This window comes from Sturnus vulgaris, chromosome 3 (genome assembly GCF_052056855.1).
Source record: "Sturnus vulgaris isolate bStuVul1 chromosome 3, bStuVul1.hap1, whole genome shotgun sequence".
Taxonomy (NCBI): Eukaryota; Metazoa; Chordata; class Aves; order Passeriformes; family Sturnidae; genus Sturnus; species Sturnus vulgaris.
Genome location: NC_142245.1, coordinates 82,721,430 through 82,742,453, shown reverse-complemented (window position 1 = coordinate 82,742,453; position 21,024 = coordinate 82,721,430). Strand labels below are relative to the sequence as shown.

The following is a 21,024-nucleotide window of genomic DNA, read 5'->3' as shown; positions in this document are numbered from 1 at the left end:
GCATTGGAACAGGGGGCCCAGAGAAGCTATGGATGCCCCATCCCTGGATGGTTCAAGACCGGGCTGGATGGGACTCTGAGCAACTTTGCCTAGTGAAAGGTGTTCCTGCTCCTGGCAAGCCTTTTGGAACTTTATCACCCAAACCAGTCTAGGATTTGTCAGTACTGGGGTGGTGACAGGACAACCCCTGCAGTGGAAGAAAAGAGAGTTAAAGAGGAGAGGTGAAGCCTTTGGTTTCAGCTGCGACTGTGACAGCACTGAGCGTGCGGCGAGGTCCCCGTGGCCGTGCCTCGGACTGCGGCCGTGCCTGTGGCCATGGCTTGTGGCCGTGCCTTATGCCTGCACCTGTGGCTATCCCTACTGATTGTACCCGTGGCTGTCCCAGCGGCTGCGAGCTCGCACAGCAGCCCTGCCCTGCAGGCGCCCTCACGGCTGCCGCGTCCTGCGCGCACGCGCAGCGGCACACCCGCACTCCCTCCCACTCCTCCACCCACCTCAGAGCCGCCGCTGATTGGCCCGAGCCCCGGCGGCGCTGGCCAATGGGAGGCCGGCTAGGGACCCCGCCTCTTTAGAACCAGCTGGCGGCGGAGGGCCCGGCATCGCGGCGATGGCGGCGGCGGGGCGGGCGCTGCGTGCGGCGCTCCCCGCCGGGCTCTGGGGCCGCCTGGCCCCGCTGCCGGGCGCGCCCCGCCGGGCCGCCGCGCACTTCGCTTTCCAGCCGGACCCGGCGCCCAGCGAGTACGGTGAGAGCGCGGCTGGGCCCGGGTCCACCCCGCGGGCCGGCCTCAACCTCGCTCTGCCGCCGATTCCGTCCTGTCGCCCCCGCCTTCTTGGGGGAGGCCGCCAGCAACCCCGTCCGGGATGGGAGGGAGGCAGGCAGGCAGAACCCGCCGAGGGCCCGGTGGGGCGCTGCGAGTCGGGCCCCAGGCGGTGGAGGCATTCGCACGGCCGCGTGACCCCGCTGTGTCCTCGGCACTTCCAGCCGCCGGTTTTCCACAAAAATCCTGGGCTGTGGGTGGGAAGGCCCCTGTGGGCCGCTGGCGGGGCCGGGGGTGGCGCAGGCCCCCTCGACAGTGGGGTGGTGAAGTGTTTTGGGCTGTCAGAGCCAGAGCTGCGGTAGAGGGGCCCATCGTGTGCTCAGACCTGCAAGGCCGTCCTCAGCCCCTGCCCTGTACCGAAAGCTTCTAAGCAGTAACTTACTGACCAGTAACTTACTGGTTTTTTTATTGCATGCTTAGGTCATGAGTGTGAGAATAAACCTGTGATGAATAAAGACTGCTGTCCGCTGAAAGGTTCGAGGTCATCCTCGTGGTCACATGGTTGAGAGTAAACACAGATAACTTGGAAATGAACAGTGCATGACGTTTGACTTATTTCTGAGATTCATCCCTGCAAAGCCTGCCAGCTGCAGTACAGCTGTTTCTATCACATGAACCTCACTATCCTCTAGAAAACTTGTTACTTGGTTGGATACCTTGGTATTGCATCTTGATCCTGACCAACAGAAACGGTTTTCTCTACATTTCTGTTAGGTATAAAGATGTACAGGCATCCAAGGTGCCACATGGTAAAGCTTGTGTAGGGCAGGTCCCTGCTTGAGATCATATGAAGAAGCTCTGGAGTGGCATGCCAGTTATTGCCATTAATTAGTAGAAAACTAATTCGCTGTGAGTTAAAATACACTTTGAAATTCTGTAGAAAGTAGTGGTAGTGAAATAAAATTATGGCAGTACTGATCCTGATATTAGTGATCTAAAAGGCACAATTAGTTCCCCTTTTCTTCTGTGGGGCTGATAAAAAGCCCTGTACTATAAGCAAGAGAAGCAGGTCAGAACTATTATGATGAGTTTCTGTCAGTAGCTTAACTAATAGCCATTTATTTATATCAAATAGTGGAAGGATGAGATCTTGTGGAAAAGATAACCTAAGTATTAATGTGAATGACTAGGGAAAGAGAGAAACAGCTGCTGTTCCCCAAATTTTATTCTCGAATTTGTAAATTTTGTTCATTAGGGCTTTTGTATAACTTGAACAGTTCCCATAAGTTTTTTTTTTTTACATTTTCCTCTCCTTAAAGGGCCATGTAAAGTATAACAAGTGAAGTTACCAAGCAAAGAAATTTGTAGGAGTGCAGCTACTCAGATGTGGTGTGATATGAGTCTTTAACAAAAAATACTAACATTAATTAATGATTTAGAAGAGAGAGAAGCTGAATGTTTGTTGAGGAAATGTTTGTACTGGAAAAATAATGTAGTTCTCCTTTCTGAATTCTAACACTTGTTATGTTTGTGTGACATCTTCATCTAATAATTTTATTTATTTAATTTTACACACTACATTCTCCTGGACAGTGGCTTCTAGTCATGACTTAAGAGGTTTTGCCAGTTAAAAAGCAACCAAATGTCAGCCAAGCAGTTTCTTCCTTTGTTTCTTTTAAGAATTATTTGCTTCGAGAATCTGGATTGGTTGCAGTAGTGAGGGCTAGGCTATTGTTTTGGTCCATCTTTGCTTTCAGGCCTCCTTGTTTTTCCCTACAGTGCTGGGATGAAGAAGGACACTCTGGTAGCCTTGGCTTGAATTAAACAGCTTTAGCACCAAGTTTCTTTCTCTGAAGTATGGCTTTGATGCTTCAAACACTTACTAACTGCAGTGCAGAGAGCAGGCCAGTGGACTAGAAAATTTCTGATAATAATAGATGTCTGTAAATGGGAAAAGTTGGTGTGGAAGTAGAATTACAGTCCTTGGGAAGGCCGAGTATACAATGCTCAATCCCATCTGTCCCACAGTTTTATTCAGCAAATGAATCTTGGGTATTCCTAACAGGGATTTTGTTTTTGATGGTCAAGTTTTTAGATGCGTTTGCACCACTGTTTTCTAATGTGCTTTGTGTTTTGAACCGAATTAAATTGCAGAATGATTATTTTCACACAGGGCAAACTCAGAAGATGAATCTCTTCCAATCCATAACAAGTGCCTTGGACAATGCTTTAGCCAAAGATCCAACTGCAGGTACCTTATGCTTGTTACTGTATTTTGCTTTATATAAATTATGTTTTGCTTTGCCTGTGTACACTGTTTAATGTATTTCTTATAGCCTTTAAAGTTTTCTAATAAGTTCTTTCTACACTTTGATCTCAAATTTTAAAAATATGTAACATTAGCAGATTACTAGTGGAGTATATGGTCTAAGATGCAGTTTTGAATCCCACTAATAGACGTTTTAAAAATGTAGACATTATTTTTGCATTTGTTAAACTTTCTGTTCCCTAAAACTGGTATTTTTTTAGAGACCATATATTCTTCGGTCTGTACATTCTTCTTTCTTCCCTGCCCTCCAAAATTAATTTATAGCTTTACTGATTTCTGTTCATTATTGTGCATAGGCAATGTAAGATTTGCTAGGCTTTTGCGGTCTGGATAACTCATAACTTGGAAGATGCTACTTCATTATATTGAGATTTAAAGGGCTTATCCTAAATTATTGCACAAAACTATTGACTCCACTTTTAATTTTTATACATTTATACATACTTACATATACTCCAATTTAAGTTCTTACTCTTAAGAAGTCTTATACATTCTTATACATTTAATTCTTCTTTGCTTCTGTTGTCCTAAAAAAGCCATGATGATGGACAGATATTTGAAAGAGATGCCTCATGCCATGAACACAGCTTCAAAGGCTGCATCATCCTGTGTAATTTTGGGTTGTCTTTTTAGCATGTTAGTAGCCCTTTTTGGCACTGCTTGAATCACTGCTCAACCTAAAGTGTGACTAATTGTCTAATCTGTTGGGACAAATTCCATGTTATGTGTCCAGTACTGTGCCTGTATACATTCCCTCTCAATCTCAGCTGTTTTATATGCACCTCAATTAGATTAAACTTAGATAACTGAGGGTAAATTTAGGGCCAGGAACAGATTTTATTACCATTTCTGTAGAATTAGCCATGTAAAAACAAGTCGAATGTTAGTCCATCAGGAACCTAGACTCATATAAAATCTTGAGCCTTTAGAGAACCAGTCACTCTAAGGTTCCAATCTTGCTCCTCAGCTTTGCAGGGCTTAGTCTTTGTAAAGCCCTTTGCAAGACCGTGTTGGAGTTCTCCAATCCAGACGTGAGTTCTCAGAATCACTGCACTTACTGAATTAATTAGGGCTTTTCACAATAGAAAACACGTCCTTCATATGTTTTCAGTTGTATGGGAATTGAGCAATTGTTGTTTAAGTGGAAATCCTCATACTTCTGTGGATGAGAATTAGAATCTCTCCAGGAAAATATATTTCAGTGGCTGAACTGAATGAGTAAATCCATTCAAATTTGAGGATACCAGCATTAAATGGAAATATTTTTTGTAGATGCCAGCTGGCTCAAAAATAAGGAGCCATATGGTAACAGAAAGGACTTACAAAGATTTCAAGTACATAAAATCCTGCCCAAATTATTGTTAAAAATTAGAGACGTGATCTAGGGACATAGTTCAATCACAGACTCCATGAGTGCATTCATTTTACATCTTTATAGAAGTTTTTTTTTTTTAAGTGGTGCCATTGATGTGATTAGCACAAGTATGCTAATCCCTTTTAGTGATTCCAATCAGAAATTTATTTAAGAGTAGTATTTGAAAGGCAAGAAGGTTAACTTACTATTTTGTGTCCTTTAGAATATGGAAAATATTGAAGAATTGGGGAATAATCAGAACTGACCCTGGTTCATGCAAGCAGCTATTGGTGATATTGCTGCACATCTTACATGCTTAAAAAAATTGAAATGGGCAATACTTGTTTCTGTGAAACAGATAACAAAACTATTTCAAGAAAAAATAGACATAACCATCCCATAAATTCAAAGAAAAAACTCCAAACAGATTAGTTGATATGAAGCTAATTTTTAAAGGCAAATACTTTTAGTGATAAAACTTTATTGACTACAAGAATAGTAGTGTTAAATACTGAGAACTATCCTAGTTATTAAATTGTCATCATTTCTGTAGAGGAGTTCCTTTGAAGTCAATCTTCAGGGGTCTGGCGAGTATGTTTGGCTTGACATTTCATGTTGGATTGATATTTTGAAGAAAAACTTCAATTTGATGGTTTTCAAAACACTATATGTATTGAAATCTGTGGGTGAAGAATGCAAATGGTTACCAGTTGATGCAGAAGGCTTAATTTCAATGACTCTTTAGAGACTGAATGTAATTGCTTTTTGAAATTCTACTAATATAGTTTTAGACACCGTGTTGTTGTAGAATATTTTAAAAAAATAGATAGCTAATGAAAGCCTAACAGGATCAGTTTCATGAATTCTGTTTTGAGACAGCTGCTTTGGTGTTCTGATTCCTCGTTAACTTTGGTTCTTCATATATTATAGTCAGGTTGTGCATGAGAAATACTTAGATCTAGATAAATCTTGAAGTGAAATAAAATGTTAGGAGTTACTATTGTTAGTGTCTCATATAAAAGTCTTTGAAACATGGTAGTTTAAAAGTAAGATGGTTGGAGTGATGTTAGCCTCTCATACTGTTCTTACTTTCAGTTGTATTTGGTGAAGACGTGGCCTTTGGTGGAGTCTTCAGATGCACAGTTGGCTTGCGAGACAAGTATGGTAAGTTAATTTATAAATCTGACATCAGTTTCATGTTAACATCTCTGCTCTTTTTTTTACCCATTTTGCTGTGAGAAGTACTGTTACTGGAATGCTAAAAAACCGTAAAATCAATGTTTCATGTATGGCGGGCTAATTAGTGTATAGCATTTTCAGGTCTTGGAAGCTGGTTGTGGAGACAGTAACATGATACAGCTTTTAATTTGGCAATTGTTACCCCCCGCTGCAATTGCTTCTCCCCCACTGGGCTATTACAGAGAAGAAGAGGTTATAACATACTAAGTTTCAGCTGCTTACTTTCTTCAAGACACTGAGGTGACTTGGACCTTTTGCAACAAGTGATTACATTTATTTAATGATAATAAGGATGTGTTACAGCCATCTTGGAGAACAAAAATCCACCTTTTTTTGAGTAAACCAAAAAAAGGGAGAGGACAAACACTATACTTCTTAGAAGTTTTAGAAACGCAACCATATTTTGTTGTCTTGCTTCACTGCTTCAATTATTGTGTGTACGTTATCTTGCTCTCTAGTTTACATGTTAATGTTCAAATAATTTGGATAGAACTTCTGCTAGTCATGATCTTCAGTGCTTCTTGTTGAGAGTGAGTTAGAGTTCTGTAACTGATATGATATCTTGACTGTGTGTCCTAGACACCATATGAAAACCAGGCCTCTGAGACAGCAACCAGTTGCTGGAAACACAGCCAACAGAAGATGTTGTTTGGGAAATAAGTAACGGGGCAGATGGTTGCATAAGCAATCTTCTTGGGTTTTAGTGAACCTCTCCAGTTTAAAAGACAGAGGGGACAAACTTTATATTGTTAGGGTGGTGCTTTGAGGTTCATTTGATGGTTTTTTTTGATGTAAGGCAGTCATACAAGATTGGAATGAAGAAAAGAGATCATTTAATCTTTGTAATAGCATTTTATTGGTAGTGTATACCAACGTGCCAGTTTCAAAGATTCTGTGACAGCCCTGACTGCCCTGACAGAACACAGGGGTTCTGCTGAGGGAGTGCAAAGGACTGGTTACACTGTGCTAATCAAGATGATAACCAGCAGTCACAGCACATCACCAGCCCAGCTAGATTCAGGTTTATTTCATGGGTATGATAACAAATATTTTGAATGAGATTTTTGAGGAAGTTATGATGTGACTTTGGGAATATTTGGAAAGAACTCCATTAAAGTGTGAGAGGGAACATGAGACTTGGGAAGTATTTATATGAACATTGAACAAGGACTAATGAAACTAGTATTGCCATTTGCTCAAAAAAGGTACTGACCTCTTCAGGGTGAATAAGAGGATAGAGTAAAAACTAAGAAGTGCTCTTGTTTCAGGTGATCATAAAATAAAATGGCTAAGTATTTAAAGTGCTGGTGAGATCAGATGAACAAGGTAGGAATCTGTCTCTTCACAATCATTCAGACTATTGCAAAAATCATACTTGCTAGAGGAAAGGTGTGTCAGCTAGAAGAGAAGGAAAATTTTGAAGAGCTTTTTTCTGTTTTCTTTCATTAATAAAAAGTTTATTTTACAGATTCTGATGTTTAGATCTAGGTGAAAAGTGAACTGAAGATGTTGATAGTGATTGAGAGAGAAGGAGGTGGAGAAGGCATGACTTGATGTGGTAGATTGACCCTGACTGGAGTCAGTACCCTCCAAAGCTGCTCTATCACTCCCCTCAAGTGAACATGGGAGAGAAAATGTAACTAGAGGCTCATGAGCTGATATAATGAAATGTTTGAGAGATCATAAACTGATTACTGCCATGGGCAAAAGAGACTTGACTTACAGAAATGGGTTGAATTTATTACCAATCAAAATCAGAGTAGGATAATGGGAAGTAAAACACATCTTAAAAACGTGTTCCCTCTACCCCTCCCTGCTTTCTGGGCTTAACTTCAGTCTTCTCTGCCTCCTCCTCCCATCACAGTGGCACAGGGAGACAGAGGATTGGAGTTATAGTCAGCTCATCACTTGTTGTCTCTTCCACTGCTTCTTCCTTGTGGAGAGGAGTGCTTTCCCTACTGCAATATGGAGTCCCTTCCACGGGAGACAGTTCTCCATAAACTTCTCCAGCATGACTCCTTCACCTGGGCTGCAGCTCTTCATGAACTGCTCCAGTGTGCATCCTTTCCACAAGGTGCAGTTTTTTGGGAACAGGCTGCTCGAGCATGGGTCCCACATGGGCTCACAAACTGCCAGCAAAGCTACTCCAGTATGAGCTTCTCTCTCCACAGGGCCCCAGGTCCTGCCACGAGTCTGCTCCAGTGCAGGCTTCCCATGGGATTAACAACCTTTTTTTTTGGATATCCTGCTCTGATGTGGTTCCTTGAGGGGCTGCAGCTGGATCTCTGCTCCCCCATGGACCTCCATGGGCTGCAGGGGCACAGCCACCTCACCATGGGCTGCATCAGTCTGTGCCATAACTTTTTTTGTTTGTTTCCTCCTTAAATATGTTATCACAGAGGCATTACTGACCTTGCTGATGGGCTTATCCTTGGCCAGAGGTGGGTCTGTCCTGAAGCTGATTGACATTGGCTCTGTTGGACCTAAGGGAGGTTCCTGGCAGCTTCTCACAGAAGCCACCCTGGTAGCTCCTTTCCCCTTCTATCAAAACCTGGCTATACAAACCCAGTACACACGAGAAATAAAAATTCTTTATGATGCTGCTGAGGTGCCCATAAGTAAATGAACGACAATATCTGAAATAAAAGTTTGAACAGAGGGAGAGTCTGAAGATAAGGTCCCGAATTTAGGACTCATTTACAGAATGGAAATTCGGTTTTGTAAGGCAGGTAAGAGGACACAGGTAACTCAGCTTCTTTCTTCACTGATAGCGAAATTCAGTAGACAGTAGACAGCAGGCAGTGGCTGAAGAGAGAATGGCAAAGATGACCTGGAGGATGTACTGAAAATATAGTTGCAATGCTGAGGAGGAACAGCTGAAGACTGAAAGTTCAAAAAAATGAAAGAATACGATGTTTTGAGGGGTGTGTCTGCCTATCAGTGCAGTTTCAGAGATTAAATAAATTCTAAATGGAATGCCTGTTTTATAAAAAGGCTAGACTTGTGTAAAACCGGGAGGAATTCCAGGTGGAAGTGACAACCAACCAACCTGATGAATCTTATGAGGAAGATTACATTAACTTACTCTTTCCCCATCACTCTCCCGAATTTACCATCAAATAATAAGAGGTGATGCAAGTAATATAATATGAGGTTGTTTCTATATGTTGATAAAAAATATGAAGGAATGAATGTTTCTTTTTTTCTTCTGCCCTGGAAGAGAGGCTGATTTTTGTTCCATGTTTAGTTTCTTTTTCCTTGTAGATAGTTAAAATCACTAGGTGGCAGTCTATGTCTGTAAGCTGTTATTTTGATACAAATTGATAGTTCATTTTTAAGCACTTTTATAGAGGTCAAGGTCTAAATATCATCTAATATTATAGTAGGAAGAATTTAATATATTAATACTCAGTGCTAGTATTATAGAGATGTTGGTTGCTGTCTATAATGTTACTAAAGTCTCTCTAGAGAGACAGAAACGAAATTTGCTTTTAGAATAAATTGGTCATTAAATAGAAAAGCTACTGCTTTTTTTTATTCCCCCAGTGCAGTGTTTTGTTGTATAAACACAGCCAGAGGCCTGTACTAGTAAGTGAAGGAAAGCTCATTGACTTTTTAAGGAAATAAATACAGCCTTTCGCTCAGATTAATTTTTAACATGCTACCAGGAATTTTGTTTAAAAACATTTAATTAAGGAATCGTATGTAAATAAGTCAGTGTATGGAAGTTTCATTTCCATGATAGTATGACTAAAGAGAGTGTGTTTGTTCCAATACAATCTTACATCAAGGTTTGAAATACATTATTCCAGTTTTCTGGCATTGAATTGAATTTTTAAAAATCTGTTGCTGTATAATTCTGAAAATGAGTTGACTTTCTGAAATATTTATGCAAAGTGCTCTTTCCAGATAATGGAAATAAATTTTACAGTTTTTTCCCTTTGTCCCCTCTCTCTAGTGTGGTACACTGGAAGGCATATTCATGTTTTATTTCTTATCTCCTTCCCATTCACCCTCTGACAGGTTTTTGATTGTCATCGTTTTGCAGAAGTTACATCCTCTAACCTATAGAGTATCTAAATAAGGAATGCCTGGTGTTCCACAGTCCTGCTCTCTGAAGGTGTTTCCTATCCTTAGAACAGTGTGATGTAAACTGCCTACTGTATTTTTATGGCCTAGGTAATGTGTGCAAACATTTTAAATTTTTTTTTTCTTTTAAAGGGAAGTACATTATTATTCCAGTCCTTCAGAGAAAATGCTTTCCATTTGTCTTTGAGTCTGCAAATGGATTTGAAACAACTATCTTGGAGTGGAAACACATGTCCTGTTGCTCTGCCTGAAGTGTGAAATAAAGTTGCAACATGACAGAAATATAGAATAGATCAGAGGTAGGAATTAGATGATAGAGGGTTAAGAAATGGGAAGAAAAAACAGGTAAAAACAATGTAAAAATGGGGAAAGTGGACAGAAGTGAAGACTGAGAAACAAGAATAGCAGAAATAGTGATTGACAAGGGATGTCACTGAGGGTAATGTTAAGGCAGATGCTTTTTGTGTAACTCACAAGAAAAAAAAGAAAGACCTCTCTATCCTACTGTCTTACTGCGGCCAAGAAATGAAAATTATGTAAACAAGGCAGTGAAGTGTGTGTATATATATATATATATATACATATATAGAATACTTTCCTTGAATGTTCTTTCTGCCATCCTCCAAACACCTACAGCTTGAAGGCTTCCTTACCTGTAAGTGCCTCTGTGATGATTTGGCCTCTGTGGTGATTTGTCTTTCATACCGTTCTGGCCTGCACTTGAAGAGAGAATCTAATGTGCACTTGCTGCCATGTCAAAAAATTGTCCTTTAGTGGAGGTAAGGATCAGGAGCATTCTGACTATTTCAGAGCTTGATATTTTGAGAGTGTGAAATAGGATCAGTCCTTGCTCAGAACTGTATGAGTCCAACAGAAGAAAGGTGAGCTTGGCAGGTCTTTCCCCATAGCAGTGCTTGGGTAGAGGCTGATTTTTTTTGTTTGTTTGTTTGTTTGTTTGTTTGTTTGTTTTATATGTTCACTTCTACAAATGAAGTTTGCAAACTTTTTGAGGTTCTGTTCAATTTTCTATTGTGCAGCAGCCTGCAGTTCCTTGTCATGGAATGTCCTTCTATTTGCCATCAAGGGAGTCTAGGTGACTGTATAATTTAGATTCCCAGTATTTGCAGGCCTGAATAGATTGTTTTTTATGTTTTTGAGCTATTGAAAATTATTGTTGATTGAAAGAGTAGTGTAAATAAGTCTTTTACTTTTCAGTAGGGAATTCCTGAATAATACCATTTTAATTCCCTTGCAACTATCTGCAAATGCAGGTAGAATGTGAACAGCTTAAATGGGAGTTTTTCTTTAAAGATTCTCTCATCTCCAGAAGGATGTCACTGTGGTATTTCCTACCAGAAGCAAATGCTTACCCAAGGTATAAGAGATTTGGCCTAATGCTGTCCCTCGGGAGTTCTGAACTTACTCCACAAAGAGTTAACTGAGATACCGAAGCTGATCTTTGTGGAGATACAGCAGAAATACTTTTTTCAGCAGTTGTTATTTTGAAATGTTTTGGGATTAATTTGCCTTTTGCTCATGTGATTCATTTGTCATTCACTGTTTGGGATCCTCTGTGTGATCGCAGAGTGAACAAGAGGAAGATAGGTTTCTTCCTTTCTGGATTAATGTCCCATCTCTGATTGGAGGGTTTTTGACTCATGGCTTTTTATTTTTTATCTGTTCTGTTTGGTCTCCGTTATTGCTGTTCCACTGTGTTTGTCAGTGCATGCAGAGATGTACTGCCCACAGCAGCTTATGGTACCCTCAAATACAGCCAATTAGAACAAAGTGCTTTTCCCAAGGTTTCTGTGTAACATTGCTGAAATGTTCTAGAGTGATGTTTGCTGCCTTTTTTAGTAATGCAGCGTTGACTGTCAGTTTGTGGCCTTAGTCCCCAAGTTTTTTTCTAATCTACTGCTGTGCAGTAACTAATTGTTTTTTTTCTGGGTGGAAGCTTGATAAAATGAAACTTGGTAAGAACAACTGTGTGCCATTCCTATATGTATGTAGGATAAAACAAAATCAATCCCAGATCATTTCCTTTTAAGTAATTCTGAGTTACATAAGTGGCTAGAGACATTAATACATGCAGATAGTACTGAATGTGTAATAAGCAGCTTCATTTTTTTTTATTCTCACTCATTTTATGGTTTTGTCATGTAGAGTAGAAGGGGTATGCACAAGTAACTTGAAATTTAATTCTCTTTTTTCCCTAGTATTTTCAAGATAATAGGATTGGTTTATATATAATCCTCCCTGTGCTTTATTATTATTATTATTTTGATGCAGCTAGAAGTGTAAATATAGTTGCTAGGATTATTTTCTTCCAAACCATATTTAAAAAGTGTGAAATAGATAGGGAGCAGATTGTAAACAGTAATTTCTGTCTATTGAGTCAGTTCAGGATATTTTCTTGCAAATTGATAAATCACAGGAGAAAAAGGAACATCAGGAGAAGAGGTAACACTTGTAATGAATCCTGTGAGAATAGAGCAAGAATCAGAAATTTCCCCTGTGGCAAATTTCAAACATATCAAAGAGCAAGTGACTGAACTACATATGAAACCATACTTGTAGCTGTGAAAGAAAATAGCATCCTTATGTTCCTTATATCAGAATGAGTTACCCACATTAGCAATCAGCTGGATGCTTTAAAAGTGATTTTATTTGTCACTTACATATTTGTTTTTCTTTCTTTTCTGTCTGCCTTACAAAATTTTCTCTCTGAAGCACAGGGTATGTTTTGAAACAGATTAGCTGGCAAAGGCTGTTTTTAGCCTTCAGTGGTGAAGTTTCTCTGGCTTTCCTACACACATGGTCCCAGTGCAGGATTATTATTATGGTTTGAAGCTTTTCTTTATTGATCAGTTTCTCTGAACTCTGGTTGCTGCAGCTGGAGGATATAGGGCATCCAAAACTGCATACTTTACTCTTGTGTTTTACTAAGTAAAATGCGGTTGCTTACAGCTCTCTCTTGTTACATCCCATGATAATGCTAGCTTGTGTTCAGCAATAATGTTTATTTACAACACCTGATCCACTGTAATCCCTGGTTGCTATCCTGTAGACCTTGTATTTAACATGTAAACACCTGTGTGAGTTTTCAGGGAAAACTTCATTCTTAATAAATGAATAGTTTATTTATAGTCCAGTAAACTAATTCAGGAGTCTTTGTTTATTTGTCCAGGAGATGGCTATACCTAGCCATGCCCAAGGGACACTAGCTTTTCTGAAAAAATATAGTAGTCATTCTTTGAAGGTAATTATTTATTTGAGCATGATATTATTCAGTGAGCTTTAGCTGTAGAAAACTCCTGAAAGCAAGTTCTGTGTTTTAAGTGAAAAGGCTATGGAGGCAAACATGGGTGAGAAGATAGAGTTGTCTCCATGTTGTTATGGTATTTGGTGAAGGTTGTTGGCTGAAGTTTGGATGTTTAAGCTTGCAAAAACTGCTTAATGTCCTGATAGCTTTTAGTAGCATGAAATGATGAGAGAACCTTTTGAAGCTGAGCTAATAAAAGTAGATTGAGTATAAGGTTGTTTTTAAAAAAATTCTGATAGTCTGCATCCAAAATACATAAAATATTTTTAAATGTTTATATTGTAAATATATTTGTTAGTGATTTCAGGGCATTCTTTATTGTGTAAACTACACTTAATGTTACTGATAAGGGAGCAGATATTTGTCAATGGAAATTCAGGGTTGTTCTGAGTGTTCTTGTGATCCCAAATGTTTCAGTGGAAAGGTAAGAAGTGCAAAAGCACAATTTGGATGGGCTGTAATGCTATATATTAAAGACATTGTGTTTTACCTCCAGAAAAACTATTAGTAGTTGGGTCTTAATTCAACGGGTGGGAAGATGCACTAAGGTTTTTATGTGGAATTTTTAATCAATAATCATGGTGTCTTTTACATTCTTTTAGAACATAACCATATGCTATTATGAGGAGGAGGAAAAACTCAGCCTAAATTAGCATAGGTATTAGGGCTTTACTGTATAAGCAGATAGAAAAATGTTATCTCAATGCTTCAAAAGTAGACTGCAAGGTTGCTGGAGAAACATGGTGCTTCTTTGCTATAGGTCCTGGTCCTTCCTAAAACATTGCATGTGGTAGAAGGAAGGCGTTCAGAATTTTTGACATCATGGACATGAGGTAAGGGTGGAACATTTTATTCAGAGTTCAGAATTACTTCTTGTGTGTAGATTGACTAAAACCTAAATAGACTGGGATGTGGTTATTGTCATCTCTTTGTGGATAGATTTAAGTGGAGAATTCTGCAGCTTGCTTGCCTGGTTCTTCCAGAACAGTTTGGCAAGACCTGGATTTGTTCTGATTTATATAAATGTCTTTGAACAGTAACATCTGGAGAACGTGTTCCAGACTCATTACACAATAGTACATTTTGTTCATTTTCATCTTAAATAGCCAATTCTTTTTTGAAGATTTACAGTTAGAAAAAGAAGAAAAGTTATTTGAAAACTTGGTAAAATGTAGTATGCCCTTTTTATACCTTTTGTATATGTGGAATAATGATATAAACCAGTCTCTGTCAGAGCTAAATAGCTTTTATTTTAGTTTTGTTTTCTTTTTAATTGTTCTGATAATGTGTCTGGTGTGAAAACTGTATTTTATTTATTTGGGGCTTACTAATATTTATTGTGTTTCTTTTCCTGTGTTGTAAACCTCTTTGAGGGAAAGATAAGGAATATATTTTTTTAATATAGAACTTGATACTCAGGGCAGAGCTTAAGAAAGCTGTTCTCACTTTTCTAAGTCATTTCAAGATACATTGCTTGGCAAAAAAGTGTGTGCTGCTGAACTTCATAAAAATGGAATTTTCCACTTAAGAAAATACTTGTAGTGAAACATGTAGAAACAATATTTTGATAATATCATGTCAAGGAGGATGAAACTTTATGTAATAAAGACCCAAGATAGAATTGATGATCATTACTAGTCTTTGCAGTCTGTTTTAATACCAGGCCTGCAAGCACATTTTGTGTACCTTCTTTTAGACATCTCTCTTCATGCCTTTGCAATTCTTTAGATGGAATTAGGTGATTCTCAATTTCTTCGGTTAGCCCCGTGATTCCCTCTGTTTCATTTGTATGTTTATTTATCCCACTCATCAACTGGAGTTAATTCAATATGTCTGCTGTTCTTCCTACTTTGAGTTTAGTGGTAAGAGGGTGGTACTTTCAATTTAAGAAGGTACTGCAGACTTTATTACAGGGACTAAAACTCTCAGTTTTCTTGAAAGTAATTTGCTTGAAGCCTAAAAAGGTGAAGTGTCAGAGCCAAAAACGAGGGATGCAGGGCTCCAGGCAGCTCTTTAAAATGCTGTTTATTATCTCTAGTGAAAAAAATCAAGATTAATATCCAAGTCTGGGAATTGTCTAAGATTTGCAGAAGCACTTTGAGGCGCAGGTTAATCTTATCTTGACTTGATTCAGAGCCATCTTCCAGTGACCAGATTGACATAACATGCTAGTCATTTATAATAAAAGATCTCTTTTCTTTTTGATTTGCAGAAAAATTAAACCCTGAAAACCTGGCCCAAGGTTTTCACATTTAGACGGAAGCATCAAGTATATACTAATTTATTAATTTATTAATTTTTCTCATGCACATGCTTTGCATTATAAAGGGTGAGATTTGTAAGATGGTTTTCGTTACTGCAGGTCATTGAGCTCTTTGCCCCTGAGTACTTCTACAGCAGCATGAAATCCTTGATCTTGTGTTGAGAATACTTGCTTCACAATTCCAGGTAGATCCAGCATGCTTTCACGTTTACTTTAAATACATCTACACTACTGATACTGAGGAATGTGAGAGAGGGTAGCTTGTATTTGACATTTTTGCCTGCTCCTCGATTTGTCATCCAGATGGTCTGAGCAGCTTATTACAGCAGAATTTTCATTAAGAGGTTGCAATACTTAGCTTTGACCACTGTTCTGCTTCCTGTTGGATATCTGTCATGTCATGTTGCAGACAATGTAAAAATGCATGGAACTGACCTAAGTCTTGTAATTTAGGATGGTGTGTTGTCCTCTGCTTATACCCACATATAAGTATTTGGTAGATGTCAATTTTGGGGCCTATTTTTGCAAGTAAGAACTGTCATCTGGCATAGTTTCTCATGTCAAACTGTATGTCAGTTATGCTTTTCTGCAAATGTGCTTCTCACATAGCAAAAGTTTTTTGTAGTTGACAAAGGAATGTTATTAATCATAGCTGGAGGAATATTTGAATACTTTGTCCAATTAGGCATTGCTCTTTTTTTTTTATTTAGTCTGCAACTGGGTGTATGAGCCAGATGATGATGAGGATTTCAGTGTGGAGCGGGTAGCCTGCATGAATGTTTGAACTAGCAGTTCCAGGTCAAAGTGTTCTCAACAAGTCATTCTCTTACTCAAGATGATGTGTTTTTATTCCAAGAGCTCATTAGATCAAAACTACTCTTTCACCTCCTCTTCCTTCAAGAGTCCCTTCGAAAAGTAAAAAGAAATTCTGGTGAGGAAATCTGTCACTGAGATATGAGCTGCTTTTTAAATATTTTCCGAAGAGTGTGGATCTGAATCAGTACTATTTTATTGATGTCACTAAATGCTTCCATCAACAGGTGAAAAGGACAGGCATAAAAAGTTTTGGCAGTCAGCATGTAGCCCTGCTTGGGGCTGTTAATAAATCATAGAGGGTTGTAAGGAGAAGACCTTAAAAACGTCATCTGTTTCAAACCAGAACTCAACACAGTTTAGGTGCCCTGTGGTATTGTCCAGGTGAGTTTGAACATGTCCAAGGCAGGAGCTTCTATAGCCTCTTGGGACAGCTTATTCCAGCATGTGGCTACTGTCATAGTGAGGATTTTTTCTTTAATATAATTAGTTTACTTTTTTGCATCATTCTTTCGCTTGACACTGGGTACCTGAAAAGAATCGACTCTTCCCCCGTTCATACTACTTGGCTGTTCCTCCATTGTGGGAAGATTAAATGACTTGCAAGGTTATTCAGCATTCAAAGCTAAAGCCAAAGCTTTGCATTAACCTCCCCCAACTCCTCCCACTTCTTTCCTGAGAAAGGAGAGAATTACATAATATATTTTATTATTTTTGGTTTATTCTTTAGCTTTCAGTGGCTGCTAGTTTGTCACAAATGACAGGAAATCTGAACTGGGGAAGAGCTAAAAATGAAATCTTCACTCTTTGCTTTAGGAAGGCAGAGGTGTTTATAGAGTTTTTTCTGGGTGTTCTCTAATCCACAAGTCTGTAAGCCTGACAAGGACATTCTTAATGTTAAATTCATGCTGTGAACTTTTAGAATTTACTAAGTTTTAGTAGAAAGTTTTCCTTCCAAACCTGAAATTTGGTAACAGTGCAGATTTTAAGAGTTTCTGGGTAATGGAGGAGATTACTCCCTATCCATGGTAACTTTTTCTTTGTACTTCAGCAGTTCTCCTGACTCTGGTATTATTTGTAGTACTTGAGAGTGAGGGTTAAATGAAAATGCAATAAACATGCTTTTCTCCTGAGGGAATCTTGGGGGAGAGGAGGTGAAAGTGTAGTTATGATCTAATAAGCTCTTAGAAGAAAAATGCGTTGTCTTGGGTCAAAGAATGACTTGTTGAGAACACTTTGAGCTAGAACTACTAGTTCAAACATTCATGTTTCATCAAAAGTGTGATTTTAGTAACTGGGGGAAACTTAAAAGGAAAATATACCCTTCAGCTGTTCCTGATTTCCAAATTACTTGAAGTGCTTTTTTAAAGTGTTGGTTATGTCAGTGACATGCATGATAAACTTGTGAAGAATTCCTGATCTTATGAGTTGCCAGGCAGAACAGGTGTCCTTTACTTTGGGCAACACAGTGGTGACAAGTGGTTCAGCAGAATGCATTTTTTTGTGGGATTTTCTTTTTCTCTCCCAAATGAAGCATAATGAAGAATCCTGTGAACAAGTGAAACCAAGTAGGCAAGACTTATCTGTCATTTTACCTTTAAAACTTCTGTCTAAAAACTTCTGTCTAAAACTGTAACTAGAAGTCTGCTCCTTTGTTGCAGAATAGAGCATGATAGTGGATTTTGCAGCAGCAGAATAGGAAGAAGCTAATTTAGTTTTCTGACCCTGTTGTCAGTTGCTCACAGATTTCGGCAGTAGCTTTTTGTTACTAACTTCTGTATCTTACTGCCATGATGTGACTTTTTGGGCTATTTATGGAAAATGTAATGGGAAAGCTATGTACTTGGTTGTTAAATAATCAAAATTTGAATGACTTTTTAATTCAAGGTAACTAAATGTTGAAATTGAGGGCATAGGCAGTGTATACACAGTGGTGTGGATACATGCATTTCTGCTATTAACAGACCCGACTCACTGCACTTGACTTGAGACTTTACACTGACTTGACTGAGGGCTCAGGCCTGGTCACTCAGTCCTGGGGTTGGCTGAGTTATGCCAGAGGCATGGCTGGGTCCTTGAAGCCTTTTAGGAATGTTTGGGCACACATAAATCTTGGCTTTTGCAGGACACAGGGTTGGGAAAACAGGAGAGAAGTATAGCTAAATTCTGTAAGTTGTTATTCTCTATGCACGGTGGGTAGAAGTCATCTTCAGAAGTTAAAAGCTACTTGTGTATGAAATCCTTTTCATTTTGTATAATCACTTTTCATCAGTTGGGTGAAATAATATATTTTAACATGGATAGCTCTGGAAAAAGCATCTTTTTAAGTATCACAGCATGTTAGTGTGCAAGGTTTCAAGACTGAGAGTTAAACCATCTCTGTGTCAGTGAACCTGAAGCCCTGCTTTGGACGAGTAGGTTTGAAATTTCTATATTCAGCTGTAAAGTTAATGTATATTTACTGGTATTCCCTTTAGAGCAACAGGGACTATTTTTTTAAAGCTGGAGAGCTGTGACTAGTAGAAAAAATGGTAGACCAAAATGATTAGAACTATTAAGTTAGTGGAACTACTTTTTGTTAACCTAGGAGCTCTAAAAGAGCTGAGTATAAATTTACCAAATTTACTTGCTGTTTGGCCTGCCCTCTTATTTAGTATGAGAGAAATGGAAGACTACAAGTGTTAGCAGTTATAAAATGGGGCTTAAAAGGGATGGTGGGACCAAGAAAGCTTAAATGTTGAATAGATTGTGTTAATTATGTTAAGGAATAAAATTAGTTGGCTGATGTACAATTGTATCTATGAAAAATCCCAGATATTTCAAGGTTAAAAAAGGCCTTTAAAGGCAGGACTGATTGGAAATCAGTAATTCCTGTTTGAATTTTCTACACGAGGTCCCTGGTGAGTAGCAAAAAAACCTCATCTGCTGGGGTTTCCTCTTCTTTCCAGTCTTTTCTGCATGTGCAGCCTGACTGCTTCAGTTGAACTTCTAATATTTTTATTTTCCTAGACTTTTCTATTTGACTTGTAATGGATATTCTAAATGGAAGTCAGTGAGATTGGGACAAATAAAATGCTGTCCTCATATATTGTTAATACTACTCAGTACTGACATCTTTTAAGGTGTGTTATGCATTTTTTTTAACACCAGAGATACAGAAGTATTTTGAAAAAAAACCACAGTTCCCCTTTGGCTAAATCACCAGCAGAACTCCTTAAACCATCCAAATGGTCCAGGGTGGACTTGTGCAGAGAGATATGAAATTACTCAGAGTTGGAGCATTGGGTGGTGTTGTTAACATTATAGGAGATTTAATATTGTTTGAATATCTCATTTTTAAGTTAAATTAAGACAGGAACATGACTTGTTGCAGTTACTAAAACCTGAAATACTTTTTTCCTGATGGCTTGGAACAAATAAAGATGAAGCAGCCAAAACATTAATGCACAATAATCGACTACAAATGTCTGTAAACATGTTCTGTTAGGTTGCTATGAAACTCTTTATTCCTGGCGAACGAGAAGATGACTGTGAGACAGCCTTAAAGCTGTTCTTTCTTACACAAAGGGTCAGTGGTAATTTGAACATTTGTGGGGTACTCTTTGTTCTGGAAAATCACAAAGATAGCTCCTTTTTTTATTTAAGTAAAATTGAACAGAGTATTGTTTTTTCCTTAATGTTTATTCTTCATAATTTCAGATTTTCCTTATTAGGGAAGACTTCTAGAGTGTTTTTTTCACTTCCTTAACATGCATCTAGTCTTACTTCTGAGTTATTGGGATGGAGAGATGAGGAGAATAATCTTTTTTTTTTTTTTTTTTTTTTACATAACCTTCCCTATTTGCTGTATTGCTTCCCTCAGTAGCTGGCAGAGGGCACTGACCTGTTTAGATGGCTGAAATCAAGAATGTGTATAAAGGCAGGCAGGTTAATTGAAATGCACACCAGTGTAACGTTTTCCTGCAGAGGCTGACGCAGCTGCCTTCAGAAAATGTAAAATGCTGCTATCACCTGGACTGACAGGTCCACTCGTTGAGTTGGTGTCAGTTTGTTTTGGGCTGCGTGGCTGACGCAAACCATAGGAGAGCACATTTTGGGAAGTGATTCTTTGTTGGTAAGGAAATGAAATATGGAAACGTCAAGTATCTCTGGGTTGTCTGCTTCAGTCAGATTTCAGCTGAAATTTGACTCAGCTGGTTTGCGGAGGGTGATGTGAATGGCTGTTTGTCAAAATGGACTTCCTTTTCACATTTGGAAAAAAACGTGAAAAATAAGAAAATGTGAAATAAAATAGAGAAAATACATAGGCTTAATTTAAATGCTAAATATTTTGTGTTTAGTTTTAGTAATGATTTTCATACTGTATCAATAAAAATAGAAAGTTAAAGCAGCACCATGCAATTTTTAATGTTTGGGGAAATGAATAAATTTGTTTTATCCTGACAATGTGTATGTCTTTTTGTCATAAGGGGCTAGATTTTATAAAGAAAGCCCTGCCCCTGTAAACTCTACCTGAAGTTGTTTTCTGATCTAATATTTAGTCAAGTGCTTTAGGATTTCCTCTTAGGAGGTAAGTATTATTGTTTTAATACTACAATCAAAACCATTCCTGAGTTATAAAATTCATTGAGTTCCCTAGCTCACTCTTTTCTGTTTTAAGTCATGGTGCCTCAGAATTGTTCCTTTAGTCCTGAAATTCCAAATTAAGTGCTTCACACTGCTCACATTACAGCTGTCTCGTTACATTTCACTTTTGCCTTATTGATTTTCACTTCATTTATTTCATCATAGTCCATTGATAGCAGCATGATGCCTCTCATTTATTATCTCAGTAGTATTTCAGCAGTTTTATTAGGG

The 21,024-nt window shown here is 38.5% G+C and overlaps 1 protein-coding gene and 1 long non-coding RNA gene across 3 annotated transcripts in view; both read left to right on the top strand.

Annotated features, from left to right (window-relative positions):
* The first annotated feature begins 576 nt into the window (after positions 1 to 576).
* BCKDHB (branched chain keto acid dehydrogenase E1 subunit beta) overlaps positions 577 to 21,024 on the top strand; it is a 110,137-nt gene continuing 89,689 nt past the window's right edge. Inside the window, exons 1-3 of the mRNA XM_014870178.2 lie at positions 577 to 743; positions 2,932 to 3,009; positions 5,537 to 5,605. Coding sequence (XP_014725664.1) covers positions 608 to 743; positions 2,932 to 3,009; positions 5,537 to 5,605 — 283 coding nt within the window. The 5' untranslated portion in view covers positions 577 to 607. The remainder of the gene's footprint in view (positions 744 to 2,931; positions 3,010 to 5,536; positions 5,606 to 21,024) is intronic.
* LOC148224450 (uncharacterized) lies at positions 9,736 to 20,741 on the top strand. Of its 2 annotated transcripts, none has more exons than XR_015802643.1 (4): positions 9,736 to 9,859; positions 13,852 to 13,924; positions 15,454 to 15,539; positions 20,637 to 20,741. It is a non-coding gene; the product is annotated as an uncharacterized LOC148224450 (long non-coding RNA). The 2 variants fall into 2 exon arrangements; XR_015802644.1 differs by lacking the exon at positions 20,637 to 20,741 and adding an exon at positions 16,065 to 16,155.